General features: G+C 43.4%; 1 protein-coding gene across 7 annotated transcripts in view; it reads right to left on the bottom strand.

The window, feature by feature from the left end:
• DCUN1D2 (defective in cullin neddylation 1 domain containing 2) overlaps positions 1–22,440 on the bottom strand; it is a 41,095-nt gene that overhangs the window by 8,973 nt on the left and 9,682 nt on the right. For 6 of the 7 annotated variants that reach the window (XM_053308194.1, XM_053308199.1, XM_053308197.1 and 3 more), the window contains 2 exons: positions 11,956–12,124; positions 8,266–8,396 (listed from right to left, as the gene is read on the bottom strand). In XM_053308194.1, the coding sequence (XP_053164169.1) occupies positions 8,266–8,396; positions 11,956–12,124 (300 nt within the window). Of the gene's footprint in view, positions 1–6,585; positions 6,680–8,265; positions 8,397–11,955; positions 12,125–22,440 lie in introns of all 7 variants that reach the window. The other variant, XM_053308196.1, reaches the window with a different exon arrangement.

The raw sequence follows: 22,440 nt of genomic DNA, 5'->3' as shown, positions 1-22,440 counted from the left end.
TCATATTTAACTAACAGCTTATATGTCAAACCCAGTAAGTGTTCGTCATTTTTAGTTACTAATATTTCAAATTCTGTCAAATCTCTGATGTTTCCACCTTGCTTTTGTATTTCCTTCTGTACTATGCTATTTATTTGTGAATATTAAAATCAAGAAGGCTTACTCGTCCATTCCAATGAAAGAACCTGAATATACTTCATTTTTGTTTTTCCTGTAGTCAAACTTTGTAAATTATATGACGTCACTCTTCAATGATAAAAATATTTTAGTATGTTCTTCATGAAAAAAAAAAATCTAATATTAATGCCAAAGGAGATAAAGGTGGGGTTAATCTTTTTTGTGTTTATCCCAAACACTTAATGAACTACTTCTAATGGAACAACCTTTTATATCCATAACCAATCTTCTTATATTTGTCCATAAATATTTATGCAATCCTTCTGAAAAACCTGTCTCTTCCATGAACATAATCCAGACGTATGGTTCTTTAATCCATCCTGCAATCCATGTAAGGCAACTGATAATATAAGTTTGGAATTCTCAGTCCTCCACGTTTCTTTGCATCTCACATTATCTTAAACTTGACTCTTGGCTTTTTAGAGGCCCCAAAGGATAGAATTTATATTTCTTTGCCACTCATTCAATGACCTTTTTCCTATTTTTATTGGGATCATTTGAAATAAAAAATTTATCCTAGCAAGGATGTTCAATTTAATTGCCAATATTCTTCCTAACCAAGAAAGAGTTAACTTCTTCCATCTAGGTAAGTCCACCATAAGTCACGCCCACTGATATAGCGTTTATGTGAGATTCCAGGCAGGATTTTTGGTGCCGATTAGTAGGGTAAAACGGCACTTAAACAGCATAAGAGCTACACTGCTAGTTTGAAGCTGACAGTTGTGCTAAAAGCAGCACAGATAGGAAATAGAGCTGTAGCCCGTGAATTTGAAGTGGATGAACATTGCATCCATTGGTGGAAATCAGAAAAAGATGACCTGGCAAGTATGCCAAAATCATACTTTGCAAGGAGAAGTGGTGTTGCAGTAGCCTGGCCTTTAGAGGAGTGGATTAAAGAGCAGAGAGAAAAAAGACTGCTGGTCTCTACTCTACTGTAAAAATCCAGCCACTTGTGGCCCGCACGGCTCATTTGCTCCAGCCCCATAGAAGAGCACGTGACATTGGGGAGCAACATGTGCACGTCTGCTCAGTCTGCACCTTGGAAGCAACCAGGGCGGACGTGCAGGCAAGGAGCTCTGGGGCCGGCCGTGAACACAGGACTGGGCCTGCAGACCTCGGCCGCTATCACGAGGTTGAGGCTGCTGGGGGCTGTATTGGTGGCGGGAGACACCCGCCACAAGTGGAGCACCGCCACAGGGTGGTTGGGGCTGCCAGGGGCTGCATTTGTGGTGGGGATACCCACTGCAAATGGATCACCACCGTTGGGCGTTTGGGGGGGCGACAGGCAGTGAGCCAGTGGGCAGCACCCGCCTCGGCTGTGGAGGCTTTTCGCTGGGCATGCCTGACAACACGGGGCCTCTTCACGAGACAGCCCCGGCAGCTGCGGACAGCACCAGGCCTCTCTGCAAGGTTCCCGACAGTTGGGGTCCGGCCTGGTGCACCCACCATTTTAGCAGAGGCTGCCATTTGAGCAGGGGCGTATCTAGGGTAGGGCAGGCAGGGCACGTGCCCTGGGCGCCACTTGAAGGGGGCGCCATTTTGTAATTTTTTTAAAAAAAAATGGCTGCCAAAAACAAAATGGCCACCATGCATGCTCAAATGGCCTCTGTGAGGCCCTAGGTCATGCCAGGCTTTGCAGAGGCCATTTGAGCATGCGCGGTGGCCATTTTGTTTTCAGTGGCCTTTTTTTTTTTTAAAAAAGATTATTTTTTAAAATGGCCACTGCACATGCTCAAATGGTCCCTGCGAGGCCCTAGAGGCCAGCGGGGTGAGGGGGGACCTTTGCAACCCCCCCCCAGCCTTTAGGAAGCCTCCCAAAGGGGCTATGGGTAAAAATAATAATAGTAATAATAAAAATATAATATGACACTGTACACATATTCAGATTGGCACTATGTACAGAGAATCAGGGCTTGTGAATACTGAGCTGACGCTTATGAGCTAGGATTGTATTCATTTGCTCTTACTTTGCTTCTTGTGATAAGTGAGTTAAAGGTGATGTCTTGCTAATATGGCTATTAATGGTGAGTTTGTCTTTGAATCAGTGTGAAATCCTTAATATTAAGGCCCACTGGGAGTTTCTTGCTCTTTCTCTCATTATAACTGTCCTTCTGAAAGACTAGAATATATTCCAATCAGTGACACAGTTTACTCTGCATATCCTTTAATTATTTACAGAGTATCTGGGAAAAGTCAAATTCTCCATTGATTTTTAAAACTTATGTAATGGTGATGCTAGAATGCATAGTAGAGAATTAGACAGGCACTTCTGTTTTCCAAGTACACCTCCACATACTATTTGGGTATTTCATGAGCCCCCGCATTCTGAAATTTGTAGTTTTCCAGCATTTTTTGGTCTGGCTAAGTCCACTGCTAAATAGTTTTTGAAATTAAGTTTGAATTAACGAGCTTGACTTGTATTTTTCAGCTGATATTATGGCAAAGTTATCTCAAAGATGGGTGTCAGATGCCTGGACAGGGGGCGCAATTTCAGTGTTTGCCCTAGGCGCTATTTTCCCTAGATATGCCTCTGCATTTGAGTGGTGCGGCCGCCATTGTAACTAGGCCATCAAGGCCTCCAAAACAGGCCCTGATTACAGGCCATCTGCTGGGCCATAGAGGCTTCCGATCGGGCCCTGACTGAAGGCGGCAACCCAAAGGCTTCGTCGTCAGATACGTGCATTGGCTGGCTGGGTGGGTGTTCACCCGGCCCAGGTTTGACTCAACTGGGCAGCATTCCAATCACTAATGGAAAGGGGGGAGAGCAGGAGGCAAGGGGGTGCCCGTCTGGGGACTTGTTCGCAACCGCCTCCCCTGCCCTTGCGTGGGTGCCGTTAAGGGCCTGTATCCAGTTTCACTTCTAAAATGAACGGAGGTCCAGTAAGTCTCACATGCCCGAGGTGAGGTGCAAAATGCTGCTTTGCCCCATGGCCCTGGATCATGTTGGTGCTACAGATTTATGAAGCAAAATAATTTATCTGTGTGCACTAAAACAACAATGGGACAGAAGCTGCTGGTGTATGTGTGTGTGTGTGTGTGTGTGTGTGTGTGTGTGTGTGTGTGTGAGAGAGAGAGAGAGAGAGAGAGAATTGGTGTTTCTAAAGTCTGTTGCAAACACTATTGAGAGGGAAAAATTGGTGAAATCACAAATAATAAATATGGACAAAGTTCCTATGATGTTTGACTGTCCCCCGAATAGGACTGGGAAAGAAAAAAGAGAAAAAAAGAGTTTCCATAGTGACAACCAGAAATGAGAAGACGTCTTTCACATGAATATGTCTGCGTCACAAACAGCGACAAACTAAAACCAATGATAATTTTTAAACAGAAAAGTATCCCGAACGGCAATTTTCCTTCAGAAGTTGTTCGTGCTAATGAGAAAGGGTAGATGTGCAAAGCCACAATGTTTGTATGGCTTAATGAGAATTGGCGGAAAAGAAAAGCTTTTTTCCAACCATGTGGTATTTTAATAATGGACTCAATGCGTGTGCATTTACTGGATTCAGTTAAAAATGAATGCAAAGAGGTATCGGCTACGCTAGCTGTGATTCCTGGTGGTTTGACCAAAATCTTGCAGCCCTTAGACTTATCTGTGAAATGCGAAAGCATTGGGAAAACTGGATGAGGAAAGGCCTGCATACATTCACAAAGGGCAGGAAAATTCAGAAAGCAACCTAGGGTGAGGTTGCAAAATGGTTTTGGAAGCATGGAAAGCTATTAAAACTTCTCCAGTGATTTCTGGTTTCACAGAAGCTGGAATTATACAATCTGAAAATGCTGACAGCAATGCGACTAACATTTCACAAGAGCATGGAAATAACGAGGATGCAGATGATCCTGAAAAATTAGATGAGTCCTTGTTAAACCTTTTAATTTTGGAGAGCGATAATTCGGACTTCGAAGGTTTCCTCTGAATGCAATATAAAGTTTATAATTTTTGCAATATGATGTGCAAAAAAATAAACAAAAGGTTTCCTATGTAGTGAAATGGGAAATTACTTCTGCAATGTGATGTGTTAAAATAAAATAAAAAATGTTCAGCATTTATATGTTTATTTCCTTGCTTTGCATTCATTCCCTTTCATTGCGTTAAGACTGACGAGGATATGGGTGACCAGTGATTTACGCTGCAATGCATAGCTGTAGAAATATTGTAAGAATTCTTCAGCACAACTGAAAATATAATGCATGTTGATGATCCCCTCTAGCTGAAGCATTTATACCGATGCGGCGTTTCTACTGGCTTCTTGTATTTTTTAAGGCTTCCCCCCCTCAGTGCAGCATGTCTACCAGAAAATACAGTAACTGTTTTTACTCTGTTTTATATTTGGTGTGTTTTCAATTGTGTACACTGCCTAGAGATATAAATCTCAGGCAGTATATAAATATGATAAATACCATTAACACAATTATAAACTATGTTTTAAAAAGCAAATAAGTTAAAAGCTAGATGGAATAAAATGTTTATTAGTTGTCTTACTGTACATAACTCATGTTCTGTATACATCTTCTACTTGCACTAGTTGTTCCAAACACTACACTTCCAACATGATACAGAAGTCTGACAGACAAAAAACCTTACAAACAAACAAAATCTATATAATTAATTCTCCAAGACGTGCCGCTGGAGATATATGGGGGAACTCTTGCGAGAGTGGCGGCACCACTCGCGAGAGTTCCTGACTTTGGGCGGGTGTTGAGGAGTAGGAGTGTGCATGGTTTTGGTCTGACATAATAGAACAGACCGCCGGACCGGTCCGGCTGTCTGACTGGGCAGGGGACTGTGACTTTAAGTGGGGTGGTGGTAGTACTTACCCCCCCCCGGTCGCTCTTCCCCCTCCGGCACTGGTCCTTGGAAAGATCTTCTTGGGGCGGCAGAGCTCCTCTCTGCCGCCCCTGCCCCCGTCGTTGTTTGGAAAGCCTTAACAGAGACAAGCGCTAGTGGTGCGCATGCGCCCTGCGTGGCGCGCGCGCTCATCTGACGCGTGACGTATGTGGCGCGCGCGCTGCAGCGTCAGAGACGTGCATGCGCGCCACTAGCGCTCGTCTCTGTTAAGGCTTTCCAAACAACGACGGGGGCAGGGGTGGCAGAGAGGAGCTCTGCCGCCCCAAGAAGATCTTTCCAAGGACCAGCGCCGGAGGGGGAAGAGCGGCGGGGGGGGGGAGTACTACCACCCCCCGCTTAAAGTCACAGTCCCCCCCTGCTGGACCGGTGGGGACTCCAAGCCATGCACACCCCTATTGAGGAGGCAGCGGCAGCCAAGGCTGCGGTGAGGAGGCAGTGGCTGGCCCAGCCCAGCTGTGGTGAGGAGACGGTGGTGGCAGGCCTGGCCCGACCCGGTCACAATGAGGAGGCGGTGGTGGTGGGCCTGGCTGGGCCGCTGGGGTCAGGAGGCTGCTGGGCCACCGGGAAGAGGAGGCAGTGGCAGGAGAGAATGGGCCAGCTTGAAAGTTGGCCAGAAACTGTGGGCGAGGAAGGGGGAAGTGGGCCGAGTGGGCGTCAGAGACGCCTGGGGGAAGAGTCAGGGAGAACTAGAGGCACAGATGCTCTGTGCCCAGTCAGCTAGTTCAATTTAAAACAACATTCCAACAAGGGTGGTGCTTTATGAATAGTGGCAGAGATCCAGATCAGTGATCCCTCTAACAGGGATTCCCAAATGTTGCTGACTACAACTCCCATAACCCCCAAGCAAAAACTATTGCAGCTGGGGATTCTGGGAGTTATAGTCAACAACACCTGGTAATCCCTGTTAGAAGGAACACTGATCCAGACCAACATTCTACTACTGCAAACAAGTTGCACTTGCTAGTTCTGCTAAGTTGGGAGTGTGCATTCCATGGTATACAGGTGAGCAATCTGTGCTCCATTCCCTACTGTAAAACATCTTCCTTAGCCCATATACTTTGCAGGGAATGATGCCAAGCTCTCTGTTATCCTTCTTGCACAAGCACAATGCTTGCAAATCAGTCCAAGAGTGAAAGAGATTGAGCATCTTTGAGCATCTGCTCAGCTGCATGACCTCCTTGTGTGATTGCATCTTTGTTGCACTAGTGCATTGCAGGTCTGGATGTCAACCATTATTCCCAGAATAAATTTTTAATTACAATTGACAAGTATCTTCTCTAGGATATTTAGACAGAATGGAAAGTTAAAAACTCTCTTGAAATTCCACAATGCCTGGGAACAAGATGAACCCTTTAGCATTTGCAGCCTTTGGTATTTTCATGCAACACTCAGCTAACCTGACCTCTCACACTGTAACCAAGCAAGGGTCATCAAATGCATTATCTAACCAGCAGAGAACATGCCTGAGGATTTCAAAAAGAATTGGAATACAGCTTTCAAAATTTTCTCACATAAAAAAGTAATTAGTCTATGCACTGTATTTTGTGTATTTCTGTACTTACTGACTTTCTGTATAGATGTACATCTTCATGCTCATTTTGAACTCTTCAAAACTGAGCCAATAAGCACATGTTTTTAATCCACCTAAACTTCCCCCTATATTGAAACACAAAGCTAATTTCTTAAACTGATTCAAGATAGAGTGCCACCAGAACAGGCCCACATTCACACATCCCATTCCACAAGAGTTATTTATATGCAGAAGTAGGTTTATTGAAGCAGATTCTCTTGTTGCAGGGGTTCCTAAACTTGGGTCACCAGATATTGGACTATAACTCCCATCATCTCAAGCCACAAAGGCCTTTGCCCATTGTGGCTGGGGATGTTTAAAGCTGCAGTTCAACATGATTTGGGGATCCAACCCCTGCCTCGCTGCATTTCTATTGTGTATGCATTAGATGATGTGCATGATAAACCAAAAGCACTAGCTGGCCCTGAGTACAACATCCGTGCTAGAACTTTATTGCTCTCCTTAAAGTCCCACCACAGCCCCTGCTTCATTGCTCAGTGTCAGCCACCCCACTCGCAACCTCCCCTCCACCACTTTCATCCACCCCACTCGCTGCCACCCCTCCCCTCCCCGCCACCCCTTCCTCCACTCCCCCACTTTCAGCCACCCCCTCTCCTCCACTCTCTCTGCTCACCCAGCCACCGCTCCTCCTTCAGCTCCAACCGCTGGCCTCTGACACCCTGCAGACTCTCCTCACGAGAATGGCCAAGCAGGGATAGGAGAGAGTACTGAGGGCCATCTGTGTAGGCTGGATGAGGAGACTCGGTAAGGTGTCAGAGGCTGGCGGTTGGAGCTGAGGGAGTGAGCGATGCCGCTGCTGCTGCTTCTTCTTCTTCAGCCCTCCTGCTCCTCCTTGGCAGCAGCTGCCCCTCCATCCGATCCTCAGCCTTCTGCTCCTCCTCGCCTTCTCTCTCGCCAAGTGTTGTCAGAACTCTTGTGAGATGTGTCACATACCACAAGATTTGTTTGACATACATCTCAAGTCTTTTAAATATAAAGTAGATGCTGACTATGCTTGAGGGGTCTTTACTTTGCCTATATAACCCAGCCTCTGGAAATAAAATTTAAAGAACCCTCAGCTAGCAAAGAACTTCCATCACAATTTGAGACCAGATGCATACACCTGGCCATCAGATAGGCAGCCAGTTAGTTTTAACAATGCTGAAAGGGCATTTGGGTGGTTGGGAAAAATAAAACTGGAGTCCTCTCAAACAGTTGGCTAGCATTATGAAATCTGATTGCCTGACTAGGAGATCTATGGGTCAAGGCCATGGACAGCTATTTTACATATAAAACAATATTTTAAGAGATGCTTAAATTGTTGATTGGTACTTAAAAGAGTTCTTTCCTGGTGGGTTAAACACACATTATAGAACCAGACAGTACTTTAAACCTGTACAAGAATTCAATAGCCATGTAGTCCTCTTACTATGAATTTGTAGTCAAAATATTTAACATTGTTGGGATTCAGAGAAAGTTTTCAGTGAAAAATAATTTTCACTGAAATCGTTTTACAGTGGATTCTACTTCTTTCAAGCTAGTCAGAATGACTAAAAGAAATCAAAATCACATGGATCATTCAAGCTGAGTGACAACCACAGTAAAGAAGGTGATTATTCAAAGACCATCAACTGAATTCAGTGTTCCCACTTGAAAACAAACAAAAACTCACCTAAGCCTTTTTGTCCAGGGTTTTTAGCAAAGTTAAAAGTAAACTGATAAAAATCTTTAAACTTCATTGGATCCTTTAATTCTTGTTCCAGTCTTGGCAAAACAGCTTTTAGCTTATCTGTGGTATCACACCTGAAGAAAAGAGGATATTATTTCTTTAAGACATCATTAAAAACTCCATATTTCTAAGCACATTAATGAAAAATATACTCTCTGTTGATGATTGTCAACTTTGTTTATATATATAAAACAAGAGCAAAATACCTTTCATTAAGAATCATATACAAGACAGAAATCAGCTTATGGCTAATGGTTATGATTTACCAGACACTGATCGTGTGTTATTTATTCCATGACTCAATTGCTGTGGCCAGGATCCAAAGAGCCATACAATTACTTTATACATTATTTCACTCATTTTCATTCATTCTGCCTTTTGGCTACAAGCTAGGCACCCGAGGCAGCTAAAATCAATACAAATTAAAACTTGTTTTAAACAAGGAGAAACTACATGTTGCTTCAGCAAAGGTATATTCAAGTGTGGGATTGGGACCTTTGTAGGAAAAAGTCAGTGGGCAGAGGAAGAGTTAAATATCCTCCTGTCTGTCAACTGTCCCATAAAAGGGTTTTGAGACACATACAGGTTTGGGAATCCATCAGACGCGTTCTAATGTATAGTTCTGCATATAAACACATAGATCAGCACAAGCAGCAGCATCAATAATCAAAGGCACTAATGAAATCACTTAACCAAAGTCTTCTGAAACAAGATATTATCTGCAGCCTTCCTAAACACTAGCAGCTTCTGGAAGGAGCATATTCTACAAGAGAAGCAGAGAGAAAACACTCTGCTTCTTATAGTTGTTCTGTACACTTTAGGGGACTTTGAACATCTGCTTCTTAACAGGAGCCGCACTATTCCTGTAGCTTTTTGCCTTATGTCACTGACACAGACAGGAAAGAAGCAGCTGCTCTACATCATAGTAGCAGTTTCATGTTCTAAATATACATTTAAAAGTGTCATCTGAATATATGGGTCTCACAGAATGTGGTCAAACAATATTTCCCCTCACCACTTTCACCTATTTCCCCTCACATTACTTGAAGCAAGATTGGGAACAGGTCTTAGAAACCTGCCCCATCCTCCTCCACACTGATGTGGAACATAATACATGAATGGAAGATCCTATGGCTTTTACCTTCAGATCCATCATGCTGCATATTAAATTCTGAGTGTAATGACAGAGCACCCATCCCTATGTGCATCCCTTAAGGTGGGTACAAGACCTTCCAGAGTTCACCTGCTTGGTAAGTTACAATAATGGGAGACCTGCCCAGTCATAGCATACCATTCTTCCTTTAGCCCACGTGGCCACAATGACATATTCCTCTCCCACTCTATGAGACGACAGATATCATGACTGGGGGCAATAGGACATGAATTGCCCTCACAATGCTTGGTTCATCAGTCATGGTTCATCAGTCATCACTCGCAATACTTGGTTCACCAGCCCTCACCATGCTTAGTTCACCTGGCCAGAGTACTGTGGTGTCAGGATGTGGCAAGTACCTCACCAACCTCAGCAGCCAGTCTACAGAACAATACCGGGGTGTGTGTGTTGTTGTTGTTGTCTGTATGCTCTCCCCCATTCATGTAGTGGGATAGGGAAGTAAAGTCACCACAGATGCCACTGTGCCAGCTGCTGACCTCCCCACCCCAGTTCACAACTGGTAGTGCAGCTCAAGAAATCCCACTAGAACCTCCCACTTGAATGAATTCTTAGTGGTTCCACTGGCTAGCCTGACCCTTCATTCTAGGCAGAGCTTCTTTGGAGCCCCGACAATAACATACAGTGGCCTCTGCCATATGGCTTGACTGGAGAGGGATGAGCAAGTGAACAGGAATAAAGCCAAAGGAGCTTTGGTCCCTGTCCCCTCATGAGCTGTCAGTCTGCATGCATCATTGCTCATGGGTATTACTTCTGTGTACACGGACACTTCTCCTATAGTTGGCCTGCATGTGTGGGATAAACTCTACTTTATTTGTTGGGCACCCCTAACAAATTGTTCTCTGGGTGGCTCACAACACAGCATTAAAACATCAAGTAAAAATACATAACACATGAAATCACAACACACCAAAATACAATTAAAAACAATTTAAAAACTGTTTTTTTAAAAAATCAGTTTTAGAAATAAAATTTAAAAATCTAAATGTTAAAAGGCCTGAGTGAACAAAATGGCATCTAAAAGAACCAAGTGATGAAGCCATGTGAACCTCACTGGAGAGGATATTCCATAAATGGGGTGCAACCACAGAAAAACCCCTCTCCCTAGTAGCCACCTTCCTCACCTTGTTTGGCAGAGGCACTCGGAACAGGGGTTTCGAAGAAGATCTTAAGGTCTGAGTTGGGACATATGGGGCAAAGCGCTCTCTCTTTGAATTAGGTCCAGAAATGGACTGGGAGCCAGTACAGCTGACGAAGCATTGTTGTAAAATGATCAAACTGTCCAATCCCAGTTAATAATCTTGTGGCCATATTTTGTACCAGCTGCAGTTTCTGGACTGTTTTCAAAGGCAGCCCCACGTACAATGCATTACACTGCAGTGCGAGAGGTTACCAGAGCATGAGTGATGAGTAATATCTCTATGCAGGTAAGGTTGCAGTTGGCATATCAGCCAAAGCTGATAAAAGGTGCTCTGAGCCACAGAGGCCACCTGAGCATCTAGTGACAGTGCTCGATCGATGAGCATCCACAGACTGCAAACCTGGTCCTTCAGTGGGAGTGCAACCCCATCTAGAATAGGGTGAAAACATAAATGGTGCTACTTCCTTTGCATGCAGACAGTCTACTTGTACTATTACTAGAGTGGGGCCTTGAATCCAAATGGCCATTAAAAAGCACTCTGAAACGACTGCCCTCATGCATTTAATTTCACTGCCCATTATCATCTGAAGCATCAAGTATGTGCTAAGCTAGAACTCACAGGCACAAATAACCATGGGAAAATTCACTTTAAGCTGAAATGTTCACAAGAAGAATTTTCCAGAGGACACATAGGTGCAATGTTTGTATTTCAATACTGATAAAGATTTCTCAGGAATATATTCACACCATTAACCTGCAAGATGGGCAATTCCCAGAATAGGCTATCTTCAACATCACCACCTTTATCTTGTCTGGATTAAGTCAGATAAATTAGATTTCAAATGAAACAAGACTAGATCCAGCTGCTCAGAAAGATACTTTGAATGAGTTTTAAATATCCATAAATATGGACTTAATAGAAAGTGACAGACCAGACACAGAGACTGGGGAACTGGTCTGCCCCTGCTCCAGAAACCTCAAGATATTGATGCACACCGAATGTAATCATATGCGTGACTAAGAGCATTCTTTGTAGTTCTTACTGAGACAGATCACAGAGTCAATGGGGCAAGCCACTATTCAGTTTTAAAAGTGGCTTTCCTTGTTAGCTATAGGGGCTGTGGCAGTAAATGCTACAAAGAAGTCCTTGTGCACATAAGTGGTTTCTTTGAATCACAGCGATCATCTGCATACGAGGACAATACAAATTAAATAATGTAATTATTCAGGATTCACACTTTTAAAATATTGCAGCAGGAATGACTTCAACAGGGATTTATAAGGAGAAGTTTGGAATCCTATCAAAGGCAGCCATACTCACCCTAGTTCTGTCATGCCATCTACAAATTCTTTTTTGCTGAATTCACACTGAGTGGCTGCCCTGAATTTCCATGCTATGACTAAAACGCTGATACTGGCAGGGTCCAAGCTTAAATCATCACAAAACTGTTGAATCCCATCAATGCCAATTTTATTCTCATCTTGTGGGTCTGTATTTGAAAAATACAAAACAGAATGATAGGCGTTACATTAAAAATTTGCAAAACAACCACATTTCAAAGAATTACAGCTTTTTCAACAACACAAATCAAATGCTTATCTATTTTACAAGCCACAAAGTTTAAGAACACACTATTTTTATTTTGGGGGAAACCTCAAATCTTGCTGCATAAAATATATCTATATAAATATAGCCATAAATGGATCATTAGAGAACAAACTGTGAACTTGGATACACAAACGGCTATCTAAACTACAGAAATTTTAACAGCAGCAGTGGGCATATTTTAAAGCAAGACTGCACAACAATGAGGACTATCTGCATTCCTCCAGGGGAATTCAAATACTCATTGTAGTCTTTTCCTACCTTTTTGAGGGAACATCTAGATTTGCCTAAGCTCATCAGAAGTTAAAGTGGGGATGAGAAAACTCCTCCCTTACTATGTTTGCATTGCTTCTTTTTCTCACCTTACTGCAGCCAGCCACACTGCAAAATCCATCTGCATCCAAGACTCCCTTAGTGTGTGAAGTGCTGAGACAGTGAAAACTCTGTATGCCAGAGATAGGCAACCTTAGCTCTACAGTTGTTGCTGAACTAGAACTGCAATCAATGTAGTCCACCTGTTGCTGAATTATTACAGGTGATAAATTGCAGCTGGGGATGATGGGAATTGTAGTTCAGCAGCAGTTGGAGAATAAAGGTTTCCTACCTCTACTGTACAAATTGCTGCCAAACTCAGCAAGGAGTGCAGATAAGGACAAGAGAGTGGGATAGAAACAACCCAAAGAAGAGACTATACAAAATAAAGAGGAGAACAGAGACAGGGGTGATTTTATTTGTGAAACCCCTTTAAAAAAAGAAATTATAGTTTACTACTAATAAAAAATACTGTAAGATGTCAAAGTAAAGAAATTCAACAGGATCTAAAGCCAAGTTACTTGTCACCCAATCTTAACTTTAGGAATCAGTGACAAGAAATATAATAAAATAGTGATATGTGATACACCAGCATTTCTAGGCAAAAACACCAATCCAAAGATTTAGGAGAGAGGTTTAAAGGGCCAATGTTAATTTCAATTAATCAAATGGCATAGTTCCAAGTTTAGTTATGATTACAAGAGTTATTTGCCAAGATACTATAGCTACAATCCACAAACCTGTTAAGCTAAAGCACCTGAAAGCCAACTAGTCCAAAATCAAGAACTCTAAGCTTAACCAGCTATAAACCAGGCTGTAAGGATTAATATGTTTTGAGACACTGCCCTATTTTCTGTGCTAAACATGTCTTTCTCAGAAAGCAATCCTAGATCTTAAAAGTAGCATGCTCTTTCCTTATTTTCTTTTGGAAAAGCTCAGCCTGAATGTTGTGCATGTCAGCATTAAATGATATAAAGGCACAGAGACTTTCAATAAAGTGGTATAGAAATGTAATAAATAAATATTAAAAATAAAATTTGGGAAGCTATATTATATTCAGAATGACTTATCCATAACAGCAACAGGGCCATCTCTGATTTCCTTAAACATTCATCCACAAAATGAGAGAGCCAGCATGGTGTAGTGGTTAGAGTGCTAGACTAGGACTGGGGAGACCCGAGTTCAAATCCCCATTCAGCCATGATACTTGCTGGGTGATTCTGGGACAGTCATTTCTCTCTCAGCCTAACCTACTTTACAGGGTTGTTGTGAGGAAAGTATGCAGTACTGGGCTCTTTGGAGGAAGAGAGGGATATAAAATGTAAAATTAAAAACAAACAAACAAAAACCCTGAAGCAACAGTCCTAAATAGTTCTTCTACATTTTACAATACAAGTAATGAACTTCCATTTTAAAGTTACAGTTAAAGAACTGCAGTAACAAAGTACATAGGAAGCTGCCAAGTCATACCATGGTCCGTCCATCTAGCACAGCAGCTCTCCAAAGTTCCAAGCACAAGTCTTTACCAGCCCTACCTGGAGATGCCAGGGATTGAACCTAGAACCATCTGCATGCAAATCAGATGCTCTACCACTGAGCTATGGTCCCATCCCATATTTATGCTGGATGGGTTTAACCTAGATATTATAAGGTATGCCCCTGCTAACTGAATAGAGGCACCTTCTCAAAGTAATAGATAACGATAAATATTTATAAACCACTTTTCAACCAAAGTTCCCAAAGTGGTTTAAATAGAGAAATAAAAAAGTTGGATCCCTGTCCCCAAAGGGTTCACAATCTAAAAAGAAAATTAAGATAGACACCAGCAATAGCCACTGGAGGGATGCTGTGCTGGGGCTGGATAAGGCCAGTTCTCTTCCTGCTCAATAAAGAGAGTCACTACTTTAAAAAGCTGCCTCCTTGCTCAGTTAGAAGGGGAATGTGATGGTTATCTTAAATTTAGCAGATGGATAGCCAATGTCCCTATTCATCTCAGCATAACATCCCCTCCAGTTGCTGGTTTCTCTTTTGTGTTTCTTTTAAAATCGTGAACCTTTGGGGCAGGGAACCATATTCTCCTTCCTTTTGCTATGCAAATTGCTTTTTTATTGAAAAGCAGTATATAAACATTAGTAATATCCATCACCATTACGCATTTTCATTTCTCTCTAACCACAAGCCTGAAGAATGATTTAGATTTATATCTACCTGACTGGAAGCCTGTTGAAGTGGAGTAGCACAGCTTCTCTCGGTGCTTGTGCCCCACCCCACATGACCATGTAGTTACTTAAGGCGGGAGGCAGCGCCAGCACTTCAGTTCCTTGGAGACTGCCGGAGCAGCCGAACATCTTTGGAGCAATAGGTGAGTTCTACGTAGGAGACTTGTGCACTACTGCAGAGGGGAGGTTTGGGAGGGTTTAATGGATGTCAACGGATCACTACCAAATCATTATACAGGCGAGCAACCTGTTTATCTGGGGCGTGATCCATTGGATCCATTAGAATGGATGTTTAGTTAGCTCCTTAATAGAAGAGAGAAGTAGTGTCATTGTAACACCCTTCTAAGAACACCTCTGCCAAAATTCATCTCCGCTGCAGAACGCAAGTCAATGAGGCTAGTCAATGGCATAGTACTTTATGAAGGGCTGTTCCGAGGAACAAGTTGCAGCCCTACAAATGTTCCAAAATGATATGTCAATTAAATGAGCTGCCGACGCACCATAAGCTCTGGTTGGATGTGCCTTGATGGACTAAGCAGCTGAACCTTTTGTAACTTGTATGTCAAAAGGGTAAGTCTACTAGCCAGTAGGATAGCCTCTGTCTGGACAAGGCCTGACCCAGAGACCTTCCTTTGAAGGATATAAACAACTTTTTTGTCTTCCGGATGGTCTTTGTTCTTGACGGTAGAATAGAAGAGTCCTTCGGAGATGCAGGGCCTTCTCAAGAGCTGTACTCATACAATTGAAGAAGGTAGGCAGCACAATGTCTTGGTTTATGTGAAAACCTGTCACAACTTTAGGTAGGAAGATAATGTCAGGACGTAGCAACACCTTATGTGGGTAAAACTATGCATAGGCATGTCTATCTTTAGGGTTGTAAGTTCATTCACCCTGCAGGCAGTTGTAATTGCCACCAAGAAGGCAGTCTTCAAAGAAGCCACTTTCAGGCTAGCTGTAGCAAGGAGCTCAAAAGGCGTGTCTGTCAGAGTCGAAAGGACCAAGGATATACTCCACTGATCCAGTGACTGTCTAACCGGGAGGATACAGATTGGTGACACCTTTCAGAAAGCTCTTGCAGCTGGGGTGGGAAAATACTGTCTTTCCCTCCCATCCTGGGTGCCTAGCTGAGATCACTGCTAAGTGAACTTTTATGGAAACATTAGAGAGCAGGGAGATCTTTAGTGTGGTTAGGTAGAGCAGGATCTGGCAGACCGTAGCTTTCAGAGGGAGAAAGCTGTATGGGGCTGCATAGCAAGTGAGCCATTTACTAGCACAGTTTCTCTTAGTGGAGGCTTCCTCTGGTTAAGTAAGATTTTCTTTAGAAGCCTATCTTCCATGCTGTTAGCTGTAGAGTGGGTATGTCTGGGTGCAGTACTTGACCGTTCTCTCACAACAGAAGATCTTGGCACTGAGGAAGCCTCCTGTATGTGTGGCTGGACAGTTTAAGCAGATGCAGAAACCATGGTTCCCAAGGCCACCATGAGGTAATCAAGAAACATGTGGCTTGACAGGCCAGAAGAAGCACCACCACTCTCCCCACAAGTGGTAGAGGAGGATACATGTACAATAAGTGCTGAGACCAGACCATCTGGAATGCGTTTCCCAATGACTGTGGATCATGGCCTGCCCTTGAGCAGAACCTTTTGCACTTGGCATTGAGAACTGTCATGAACAAGTCTATTTTGGAGAACCCCCAGACTCTGAATATTGGAAGCAAGTACCTGTTGTTCAATTCCCACTCGTGCCACTATTTTCTGGAAAACGAATGATTTAGATCGTCTGCCAGGACATTTTCCGCCCCCTTTATGTGAATGGCCTATGGGGTGATGTTGTTTCTGATGCACCAGTACCATATCTGTATGCTCAATGCACACAGAGACCTGGACACCATTCCCCCTTGTCTGTTTAGGTAGGCAATTGCTGTTGTGTTGTCCAATTATAACTGCATAGTTCTCCCTTTGAGCATTGGTAGAAAGGCCTTTATGGCCTGAAAAACTGCCAAGAGTTCCAGGAAATTTATGTGGAAATGTCTTTGCTTGTGACTCCACTGTCCCTGGGCCACACTGCCATTGCAATGACCCCACCCCCCACCCCCAACAGCCTATCAGTGAGGTATCCGCCATCACTCAACTGTGGTTGAACCAGGACTTCTCACAGTCGACTCTCTGCATGCGTCAACCAACCCAATGACCAGAGCATTTGCTGCAGAATAATTAACTGCTTCTGTGGGCTGTCTATATTCAGATGGAAGGTGGATATGAACCATAACTGCAATTTTCTCTTTTTCAGGTGCATATTCCAAACCGTCGTCTTGCAGGAGACAATAAGGCCTAGGAGACACTGAATCTGTTTTGCATGCTGCACTGGACTGAACTGGAACTGATGCACAAGATCCACTATGGCCTTGAATCGCTCTTTTGGTAAGTAGGCTCTTCCCAACAGTGTATCCAGAACAGCCCCTATGTAGAAGATTGACATCTTGGGGTCTAGATGAGATTTCTTCCAGTTGACCTCTATCCCAAGGTTCTGGAAAAGGAATAATAAGTAATGTATCTGAGAAAGTACTCTTCTTTGATGCCAGGAGCCAGTTGTTTAGGTTAAGGTAAATCACCAGCCCTGTGGTCCAGAGGTGCTCCACCACCACTGCTATGCACTTTGTGAAAACTCAGGGGGCAGTGCAGAGGCAAAACGGCAGTACTCAAAATTGGTAAATTGAGGTCCTCACTGTGAATCTTAGATTCTTCTGGTATGAAGGCCTGATTCCTATGTGAAAATAAGCACCCCACAGGTCTAACGTTGCAAGCCACTGCTCCTGATATAGAAGTGATAGGATGTCTCGCAATGTTGTCATTCGATACTACTTCACATGAACAAATTTGTTCGGATGTCTCAGGTCCATTATAGGCCGATCTGAAAGTCACAAGAGTAGAATCCTTCATGTCTCTGCGCCCATTGCACCGGGACAATCACTCCCCCTCCACAACTCCTACACCTCCTTTTGTAGGGCAGGAGTTGCTTTCATAAAGTCCTCTTGAACTGGTCTTGCCTTGAACTCTATAGTGTAGCCTGACAAGACGATCTTCAACACCCATTGATCTGATGTCATGTGGTGCTATGTGGTGCTATGCTTGGGCATGGCTTGCTAATCTGATGCTGTTGTTGGCTAAAGGTGTTGTTTGTGCCTGATAGATGTTGTAGGCAGTCATACTCAGTGCTATGGTGTTGGGAGAAGCTGATGTTTGCATTGAGTCCCTTGATGGCAAATGGTATTATGGGCTGTTGCTGACCTAAAAGGTGCCACTTCTGGGCCTCCACCTGGTTGCTGGCCCTGGTCGTTTTTGTTCTTTGGTTGAAAGTGCTTCTTATGATATGGTTGGTAGGACTTTCTAAAATCCCTGCAGTCCTGCTGTCTATAGTTGGGATGAGGTCTGTTGTAAAGCTTGGATTTAGCCGCTTATGAAGAAGAAGAAGCTGAAGTAGAAGTCTTTGCAGTGAACTTTGATTTTTTTCAGCTTCTCCATTGTAGCATCCGTTTGTTCTGAAGACAGACCCTTCCCATCAAATGTGAGGCCTTCAATTTTGTCCTTCATGTCAAATTGTAAAGCTGCTAAATGAAGCCATGCATGGTGTCTCTAAGTGATAGATGAGCTCATGACTCTAGATTCTGATTCTGCCAGGTGTTTCACGGGACTTAACTGCTGTCGTGTTATCACTGCAGACTTTTGCAAAGTCTTCTTAAAGTGAGCCTTCAACTCCTCTGAGAGAGAAAACAAATCCTGTCCTAAGGTGTCCCAAAGGGAATAATTATACTTAGCCATGCAGGCTGAATAGTTGGCTATTTTCACTGATAAGCAAGCTGCTGAATATATTTTTCTGCCAAGCACATCTGCCAACTCCCTCCCCTCTTTATCTCAAGGAGTCGTGTGACGCCTTCCAGACCTAGAAGTAGTGGTGCAGTCTATAACAAGGAAGTTAGGTATTGGATTTTTTTTTATTTATTTAAAATATTTATACCCCACCCTTCCAGTGTACTACAGCCTGGGGCAGCTAACAATAAGATAGACACAAGATACAATAAAAGTAACTAAATTAAACAAAATAAGTTGTCAGATTAAAAACCATAATAATTATTAGGTTCAAATTAAAACTAAAAATTATAAAAAGCTAAAGAACCTACCAGATATAACAACAATGAAACAAACAAAAAGGGGGAAAAAGGAGCATTAAAAAGCCTCCTTAAAAAGGTGCATTTTGAGATGTTTTTTAAAAACACTGAGGGAGGGAGCATGGCGACGCTCCCTCTTCAGGGAGGGCGTTCCAAAGACGAGGGGCCACAACTGAAAAGGCCCTGTCTCTAGTCCCTGCCAACCAGATCTCCATTAGTGGCGGGGTCATGAGCAGGGCCTGAGATGATGAGCAGAGCACCCTGGCAGATTCATATGGGAGAATGCGGTCCGACAGGTACCCCAAGCCATGCAGGGCTTTAAAGGTCAATACAAGCACCTTGAATCTAGTCTGGAAGTGGACCAGTAGCCAATGAAGCTGATGCTGGATGGGTGTAACACTCGTGAAGCGACTTGCACTCATGAGCATCCTTGCGGCAGCATTCTGAACCAGCTGAAGCTTCTGAACAGTCTTCAAGGGTAGCCCCATGTAGAGCGCATTGCAGTAGTTCAATCTGGATGTTACCAATGCATGAATGACTGAGGTCAGGTCCAACTTCTCCAAGTAGGGTCGCAGCTGGCATACCAGCCGTAGTTGGTAAAAGCCGCTTCTTCACACCGCTGCCACCTGTGCCTCCAAAAACAGTGTTGGGTCCAGAAGCACCCCCAAGCTGTAGACTTTGTCTTTCAGAAGGAGCGTGACCCCGTCCAAGACCAGATTTACCTAATTACTCAGATGATCAGTTCTACCAACACAGAGCACTTCCGTCTTATCTGGATTGAGCTTGTTTGCCCCTATTCAGTCCAGAACAGCTTCCAAGCTTCGGTTTAGAGCATCCATTGCCTCCCTGGTGTCTGCTGACTTAAAAGATAGGTAGAGCTGGGTGTCATCAGCATACTGGTGGCACCGCAGCCCACACCTACAAATGACCTCTCCCAGGGTCTTCATATAAATGTTAAAAACCATGGGGGACAGAACAGATCCTTGTGGCACCCCATAGGCCAAGGTTTCAACAGGTAGGTGTTATCTTGCTCTTGCACTCTATATACAATACAATACATTGAACATTTATACAGTTGATAAATATATAAGCCTTCCAGAGGTAGGAGTGGAAGTGTGTGGAACTTCCCAAGCGCATTGAGCCGCCTTGGAAATTATTGGCAAGAGAGGTAAGGCGACGGGTTGTATGGACAGGGACTTTGCCATAAAACTGTACACTGGGTCATCAATGGTAGACAACTGTGATTTTAGATCAAGACCCAGTGCAGCAGCCATTTCCTTAAGCTGAATATGATAAGCCTTCATTTCCTCAGTAGGGGATACATGTGAGGGTGTTGCTATATCAGGCAATGGGTCAGGGTCAGCAGATTCTGTGTGCACTGGGGGCACTGGTTGTTTTTGAAGAGTCGATGTTGAAAAGGCAGTATCTGGAGGCAGGGAATGAGCCTTCTGCTCTTCTGAATGTGGAAACCCACTAAAGGTTGAAGGGGTAGTAGTGATGTCCAACATAGATAGCAAGGATTGAGCTGTGTTGGGATCCAAAGCACTTGCCTCAACACCAGGAGAGTCTTCCTTCTCAGCTTTGAAAATAACTGGCACTCAGCTTCGAGGCATCACTGTATCAGTTAACACAGGGGATTTCAATGTCTGGGTCAACTGCCTCGCCTTTGATGTCGAAGGGGACTAACGGTGTTGGTGCAGGGGACAAGGAAACCACCCTCAATATTGGTGCCAACCTAGGCACCAGAGGGATAGCGGTCTCGGTGTTGACGGTCTTGGTGCTGAGAGAGGTACATCAGACAAAACTTGTGTAGATGTAGAAGCTGCTACTGCAGGAACCTTCGATGCCAAAGCTTGCAAGTGGATGGCACTTGTCGACGCTGAGGATGGATCTTTTGACATCAAAACTGGTGCTGAAGCTGGCTGCTTTTGTGTCAATTGTCCTGGTGTCGTCATGGTCGGTGTCGACGGTCTTGATACCAACACAAAACCAACTTTCTGTAATGAAGCTGGTGAAGGAGTAGCCTTCGATGCCATCCGCCATCTTGTCTCCATGCCGCTTTGGTGTCTTAGGAGACTGAAATACAGGCGTCGAGGGTTTAGAATGGGTCAAAGCCTCAGCCCTTGATCCATCCCCCTTAGAAGATGATGGTGCCCCCTCCTTAGATGGACCTGGGGAACAACACATCATAAAGCACAGCACTTGGATGAAGCTCCTGATTCAATCACGTTTGCTGAGAAAAAGACTGGCAAACCATACAAGCGGAGGTGTTGTGGGTTTCCCCCAGGCACAGCAAACACAAGTCATGGCCGTCTTGCAATGGTAACTTCACTTTACATTTAGAGCTATGCTTGAAAGTCTTTTTATCTGTTTGTTTTCTCGAAGCATTTAAGGTCATCCATTGACATCGTCCACATTCCGTTATTCAAATCCAAAACGATCAGTCTGCTCTTTCACACAAAAATGTAGTCTTAAGCAGTCCAAAAGTCAAAATAGCTGATAAATCTACTCCCCACCAACCCTTTTTAGAACTCACTCAAAAAGCAAGGAACCAATCGCTACAGCGGTCACAAAGGAACAGAAGTGCTGGTGCTTCCTCCTGTCTTAAATAGCCATGTGGTCACATGGGGCTAGGCACAAGCACTGAGAGGAGTTGTGGTACTGCACACTGACAGGCTTCAGCATAGGCGCAGAACCAGTTCCAATGAATTCAACAGTCCATGCCCCAGATCTTAATGTTCTTATTAGAGCTGTCAGTTGACTAAAGTATTTTGGTTGATTCATAATCGGCCTTTTAACTAAATGGTTAACTTTTACAAAAATTGCATATTGTATATTACCAAAACCGTATTAAGTGCTTTTAAAAAGATACTAAAGAAACTGGAAAATACTATTTAACAAAAGTTACTATCATTGTTATAAGAAAAGGTCATATTCAATACATCTTCTTCATTCACTTTTATAGCAGCACACCAGAACAACTATAGTCTCAAACAAAAGTGGTTTGCCTTTAACTTGCAACCTCACTGATGAGTAGGAGCCCACAAATACAGTAGTGAAATTTAATTCTGGTGTAGAGCTTCTAGTTTCAAAAAATTCCAGCAGCACAGGGTAAGCAAAATGAGTCAGTCTGTGTTTTTGCAGAAACGACTTCAATGTTATGGGTTGGAGGGAGCAGAGTACCCCACACATACAACCTGTTTCTTTCCTATAAATACCCCATTCTAGGCAGTAGGTACAAAATGGATGACTTTGCTTTTCCTCTAAAGAAGAGGATGTGAGAATGCTGACCCACCTGCATCAAAAATCTTTTTTTTTTTAAATGGACTGCTATTCATTAGTCAACTTAAATTGTAATTGCTTAGTCCACATATTAACTTGTGACCCTAATACTAGTGCTTCTAAAAAGCAAAAATAAGGCATTTAATTTGTATATACATTCTGAACCATTTGCCTATTCCACTGAATTTAGAAATGTGAAAACACAAAACAACTCTTAGCCCT

The sequence above is a fragment of the Hemicordylus capensis genome, chromosome 3 (assembly GCF_027244095.1).
Source record: "Hemicordylus capensis ecotype Gifberg chromosome 3, rHemCap1.1.pri, whole genome shotgun sequence".
In the NCBI taxonomy this organism is placed as follows: domain Eukaryota; kingdom Metazoa; phylum Chordata; class Lepidosauria; order Squamata; family Cordylidae; genus Hemicordylus; species Hemicordylus capensis.
Note: the sequence above shows the minus strand (reverse complement) of the source record. Positions and strands in the feature narration are given on the sequence as shown.